The 6,379-nt window shown below is 51.5% G+C and overlaps 1 protein-coding gene across 1 annotated transcript in view; it reads right to left on the bottom strand.

Moving 5' to 3' along the window:
* Positions 1–5,281, bottom strand: part of LOC107184845 (CD97 antigen-like) — a gene marked incomplete at its 5' end in the record, with an annotated part of 14,740 nt that extends 9,459 nt beyond the window's left edge. Inside the window, 3 exons of the mRNA XM_015571200.1 lie at positions 2,984–3,130; positions 4,409–4,555; positions 5,135–5,281. Coding sequence (XP_015426686.1) covers positions 2,984–3,130; positions 4,409–4,555; positions 5,135–5,281 — 441 coding nt within the window. The remainder of the gene's footprint in view (positions 1–2,983; positions 3,131–4,408; positions 4,556–5,134) is intronic.
* Between the last annotated feature and the right edge of the window lie 1,098 nt (positions 5,282–6,379).

Genomic DNA, 6,379 nt, shown 5'->3' with positions numbered 1-6,379 from the left:
GACCTGGCTGCCCCTTCCCTGCCAAAGCACGTTATGGCAGCTGCCTTTAAGAAGACTTAGCCATGTAAAGAAGATGGACATTTATGGGATCTGAACTCCGAACCTTCACAGACGGTGTTGTTAGGGCCATTCTGGGACCCAGGAATCGGCTTCCAGCCTGGGCGGCAGCGGCACTCATAGCTGCCCTTGTTGTTGTGGCATTGGGTGGATTTGTGGCAGGAGTTTTGCCCGGAGGTGCATTCATCCACATCTGAGAACAAATCAGAGAGAGTTTCAGACCCTCCCTCCACTCTCTGCCCACAACCTTCCTGCTGCTTCGCTCAAAGTACACCGAGGACACCCCTGTACACCCTGCTTAAAAGCGAACTAGTCCTATAGTATACAGGCTTGTGGTGCCATTTTCAAATGTAAAAGCAGCATAAACTCAAAGCACCCCTCCAAGGTGGACAGGGTAGGACTGTGTTGTGTGTGTGTGTGTGTGTGTGTGTGTGTGCCAGTGTCATCCCAAAGCTGGACCCCAACCTGTGGGGCAGGGTGGACTGTGGGAGTGCCTGTGATGTTCTTCTAACCAGGGAGGGTGATACACTGATAACTGCAACGTCTGAAGCTGTGGGCTGTGGCACCGTTGTGCCCAGAGTGGCACTCATGCCCTTATTAGAACAGAATCTGAAGCTCAGCCCTGCCTGACCCAGGTGCCCTCTCCTCACTGCCTGCACTGGGCACACACCATTGCTGATAGTGCTGCCCCTTCCCTGCCAAAGCTCCTTATGGCAGGTGCCTTTAAGAAGACTCAGCCAAGTAAAGAAGATGTGGTTCATTAATGGGATCTGAACTCCGAACCTTCACAGACGATGTATTGTTTGCCATGGGAGGATTTAGGAGTCGGATTCCAGCCAGGGGGGCAGTGGCACTCATGGCTGCCCTCGGTGTTGTGGCATATGGCTAATTGGCGGCAGGAGTGTTGCCCCGAGGTACATTCATCCACGTCTGAGGACAAACCAGAGAGAGTGTCAGGCCACCTGCATTCCCTGCAAGCCTAGCTCCTGCCAGTTCTCTTGAATTACACTCTGGACACGCCACTAAACCGTGCCTGAAAGCCACCTAACCCGACATATACTAATTTGTGATGATGTTTTCTATCGTAAAAGCACATTAAGCTCAAAGCGCCCCTGCATGGTGGATGAGGCAGGACTGTGTGTGTGCAAGTTTCATCCCAAAGATGAAACTCTGGGGCAGAATGGATTGTGGGAGGTCCTGTAATGGACTTTTAACCTGTGATGGCTGCCACACTGACTACTCCCATGCCCTGAGGCTGTGGGCTGTGGGCTCTGGCAGCACTGTGTCCAGAGCTGTATTTCTGCCCTTAGTAGAGCAGAATCAGAGCTCAGTCCTGCCTGGCCAGGTCCCCCTATTCTCACTGTCTTCACTGGGCACACACTATTGCTGGAAGTGCTGTCCTTTCTCTGCCAAAGCCCCTTATGGCAGCTGCCTTTCAGATGGTCTAGCAAGGTAAAGAAGATGTGGTTCATTTATGGGATCTGAACTCGGAACCTTCACAGACGGTGTTGTGTGGTCCATGGGGGGACCCAGGAATCGGCTTCCAGCCAGGGCGGCAGCGGCACTCATAGCTGCCCTCGGTGTTGTGGCATTGGGCAGATTTGTGGCAGGAGTTTTGTCCCGAGGTACATTCATCCACATCTGAGGACAAACCAGAGAGAGTGTCAGGCCCTCCCTCCACTCCCTGCACATAACGAAGCTTCCCCTTCTCATAAATTACACCGAGGACACCCCACTAGGGCCCGCTTACCTGCCACTTAGCCCAACATACATAAACTTGTGGTGACATTTTCCAGTGTAAGAGCACCATAAGCTCAGAGCCCCCCAGATAGGTGGACAATGCAGGACTGTGTGTGTGCAAGTGTCATCCCAAAGGTCTGTGTCCCACCTGTGGGGCAGGATGGACTGTGGGAGGACCTGTGATGGACTTACAACAAGGGAGGCTGACACACTGATAGCTGCAATGTGCTGAGGCTGTGGGCAGTGGCACCGTTGTGCTCAGAGTGGCACTAATGCCCTTATTAGAACAGAATCCGAAGCTCTGCCCTGCCTGTCCCAGGTGCCCTCTCCTCACTGCCTGCACTGGGCACACCCCATTGCTGATGGTGCTGCCCCTTCCCTGTCAAAGCTGCTTATGGCATCTTTCTTTAAGAAGACTCAGCAAAGTAAAGAAGATGTGGTTCACTTATGGGATCTGAACTCCTAACCTTCACAAACGGTGTTGTTTGGGCCATTGGGGGACCCAGGAACCGGCTTCCAGCCAGGGCGGCAGCGGCACTCATAGCTGCCCTCGCTGTTGTGGCATTGGGTGGATTTGTGGCAGGAGTTTTGTCCCGAGGTACATTCATCCACATCTGAGGACAAACCAGAGAGAGTGTCAGGCCCTCCCTGCATTCCCTGCATCTAAACCCTCCTGCTCCTTCTCTTAAAGTACACTTTGGACACACCACTAAACCGTGCCTGATAGCCACGTAGCCCGACATATTCAAAGTTCTGGTGACATTTTCCAACCTTAAAAGGACATTAAGCTCATAGCACCCCTGCAAGGTGGACAGAGTAGGACTATGTATGTGTGTGCCAGTGTCATCGCAAAGCTGTGTCCCGTAACTGAAGGGCAGGATGGACTAAGGGAGGACCTGTGATGGACTTATAACCAGGGAGGCTGCCACACTGATAGTTGCAATGTGCTGAGGCTGTGGGCAGTGGCACCATTGTGCTCAAAGTGGCACTAATGCCCTTATTAGAACAGAATCTGAAACTCAGCCATGCCAGGCCCATGTGCCCTCTCCTCACTGCCTGCACTGGGCACACCCCATTGCTGATGGTGCTGCCCCTTCCCTGCCAAAGCTCCTTATGGCATCTTTCTTTAAGAAGGTTCAGCAAAGTAAAGAAGATGTGGTTCACTTATGGGATCTGAACTCCGAACCTTCACAGACGGTGTTGTTTGGGCCATTGGGGGACCCAGGAATCGGCTTCCAGCCAGGGCGGCAGCGGCACTCATAGCTGCCCTCGGTGTTGTGGCATTGGGTGGATTTGTGGCAGGAGTTTCGTCCCGAGGTACATTCATCCACATCTGAGGACAAAGCAGAGAGAGTGTCAGGCCTCCCTCCACTCCCTGACCCCAAAGCTCCTGCCCTTTCTCTCAAATTACACTCTGGACACCCCACTAAACCCTGCCTAAGAGCTACCTGGTCGGACAGTATACAAAGTTGTTGTGACATTTTCCACTGTAGAAGCACCATAAGCTTAGAGCGCCCCTGCAAGGTGGAGAGGGCAAAACTGTGTGTGAGTGTGTGCAAGTGTCATCCCTAAGATGTGCCCTAACCTGTTGGGCAGGAGGGACTGGGGGAGGACCTGTGATAAATTTGTAACCAGGTAGGTTGCCATACTGACAGTTCCCATGTGCTGAGGCTATAGGCTGTGGCACCCCTGCGCTTAGAGCTGCACTCCTGCCCTTATTAGAACAGAATCTAAGCTTTGCCCTGCCCAGCCCACCATCTCCTCACTGCCTGCACCGGGCACATGTCATTGCTGAAAGTGTTGGCCTTTTTCTGCCGAAGTCCTATGGCAGCTGCCTTTAAGGTGGCTCAGCCAAGTAAAGAAGATGTGGTTCATTTATGGGATCTGAACTCCGAACCTTCACAGGCGGTGTTGTGTGGACCATGGGGGGACCCAGGAACCGGCTTCCAGCCAGGGCGGCAGCGGCACTCATAGCTGCCCTCGGTGTTGTGGCATTCTGTGGATTTGTGGCAGGAGTTTTGCCCGGAGGTGCATTCATCCACATCTGAGGACAAACCAGAAAGAGTTTCAGACCCTCCCTCGACTCTCTGCACACAACTCTCCTGCCCTTCTCTCTAAGTACACCGAGGACACCCCCAGTACAACCTGCTTAACCCAACTAGTCCTATAGTATACAAACTTGTGGTGATATTTTCCACTGTAGAATCACCATAAGCTCAGAGTGCTCCTGCAAGGTGGACAGGCCAGGGCTGTGTTGTGTGTGCCAGTGTTATCCCAAAGATGGACCCCACCTTATGGGGCAGGATGTACTGTGGGAGGACATGTGATGGACTTATAACCAGGGAGGGTGATACACTGATAGCTGCAATGTCTGAAGCTGTGGGCTGTGGCACCATTGTGCTCAGAGCTGCACTCCTGCCATTTTTTAGAACAGAATCCAAAACTCAGCCCTGCCTGTCCCAGGTGCCCTCTCCTCACTGCCTGCACTGGGCACACACCATTGCTGATGGTGCTGCCCCTTCCCTGTCAAAGCTCCTCATGGCATCTTTCTTTCAGAAGGCTCAGCAAGGTAAAGAAGATGTGGTTCATGTATGGGATCTGAACTCCGAACCTTCACAGACGGTGTTGTTTGGGCCATTGGGGGACCCAGGAACCGGCTTCCAGCCAGGGCGGCAGTGGCACTCATAGCTGCCCTCGGTGTTGTGGCATTGGGCGGATTTGTGGCAGGAGTTTTGTCCTGAGGTACATTCATTCACATCTGAGGACAAACCAGAGAGAGTGTCAGGCCCTCCCTGCATTCCCTGCACATAAACCCTCCTGCCCCTTCTCTTAGAGTACACTTTGGACACTCCACTAAACCGTGCCTGATAGCCACCTAGCCCGACATATTCAAAGTTGTGGTGACATTTTCCAACCTTAAAAGGACATTAAGCTCATAGCACCCCTGCATGTTGGATAGGGCAGGGCTATGTGTGTGTGTGTTCCAGTGTCATCGCAAAGCTGTGTCCCCTAACTGTGGGACAGGATGGACTGGGGGGGGACCTGTAATAGACTTACAATCAGGGAGGCTGCCACACTGATAGCTCCCCATGTGCTGAGGCTGCGGGCTGTGGGCTGTAGCACTGCTGGGCCCAGAGCTGCACTCCTGCCCCATTAGAACAGAATCTGAAGCTCAGCCCCGCCTGGCCCAGGTACCCTCTCCTCACTGCTGCACTGGGCACACACCATTGCTGATGGTGCTGTCCGCCTCGAACAAAGCCCCTTATGGCAGCTTCCTTTCAATTGGCTGAGAAACATAAAGAAGATGTGGTCCATTTATGGGATCTGAACTCCGAACCTTCACAGACGGTGTTGTGTGGGCCATTGGGGGATCCAGGAATCGGCTTCCATCCAGGACTGCAGCGACATTCATAGCTGCCCTCAGTGTTGTGGCATTCGGTGGATTTGTGGCAGGAGTTTTGTCCTGTGGTACATTCATCCACCTCTGAGGACAAAGCAGAGATAGTGTCAGGCCTCCCTGCACTGTGTGAACCCAAAGCTCCTGTCCTTTCTCTCAAATTACACTCTGGAGACCCCACTAAACCCTGCCTAAAAGCCACCTAGCCCAACATATACAAATTTGTGGTGACATTTTCTACCTTAAAAGCACATTAAGCTCAGAGGGCCCCTGCAAGGTAGACGAGGAAAGGACAGTGTGTGCAAGTGTCATCACAAAGATGTGTCCCACACTGTAGGTCACGATGGACTAGGGGAGGACCTGTGATGGACTTCTAACCAGGGTGGCTGCCACACTGACAGCTCCCATGCATTGAGACTGTGGGCTGTGTCATCGCTGCGCCCAGAGCTGTACTTCTGCCCTTAATAGAACAGAATCTGAAACTCAGCCCTGCCCGGCTCAGTTCACCCTCTCCTCACTGCCTGCACTGGGCATGCACTATTGCTGATAATGCTGCCCCATTCTCTGCCAAAACCCTTATGGCAACTTCCTTTCAGATGGCTCAGCCAAGTAAAGAAGATGTATACTTATGGGATCTGAACTCCAAACCTTCACAAACGGTTTTGTTTGGGCCATTGGGGGACCTAGGAATAGGCTTCCAGCCAGGCCTGCAGCGGCACTCATAGCTGCCCTCGGTGTTGTGGCATTGGTTGGATTTGTGGCAGGAGTTCTGCCCGGAGATTCATTCACCCACATCTGATTTGTAATTACTCTAGTTTCTGTTGTTTTGTTCATATATCTATTTTTCCTCTTACCTGTTCCTATTCAATATTCTTTTCTATTTTTTTGGACTAGTCAACTTTATTCTCTCTTCTCTTTCTCCTATTTTCTTATTTCACTTCCTTAATTTAGGTCTATCTGCTCTCTTCTTCTTTTCAATTTTTTTCCTTATCTTCTCATTTCTTTTCACCCTCATTAATTCTAAACCATGCTCCTTATCCTATTCCTCTAATTCTTTATTCTTATTTTGTTTATTTAAGTTCTGTATTTACAGATTCTTCCCCCTATCATTTGGTGTTTTTGGTTTGTGCTTTTTGTTTGTGTTTTGTGTTGTGTTTTCTTCCCATATTTTTTCTTTCCTTTTCT

This window comes from Myotis davidii, unplaced genomic scaffold, assembly GCF_000327345.1.
Source record: "Myotis davidii unplaced genomic scaffold, ASM32734v1 scaffold3608, whole genome shotgun sequence".
In the NCBI taxonomy this organism is placed as follows: Eukaryota; Metazoa; Chordata; class Mammalia; order Chiroptera; family Vespertilionidae; genus Myotis; species Myotis davidii.
Note: the sequence above shows the minus strand (reverse complement) of the source record. Positions and strands in the feature narration are given on the sequence as shown.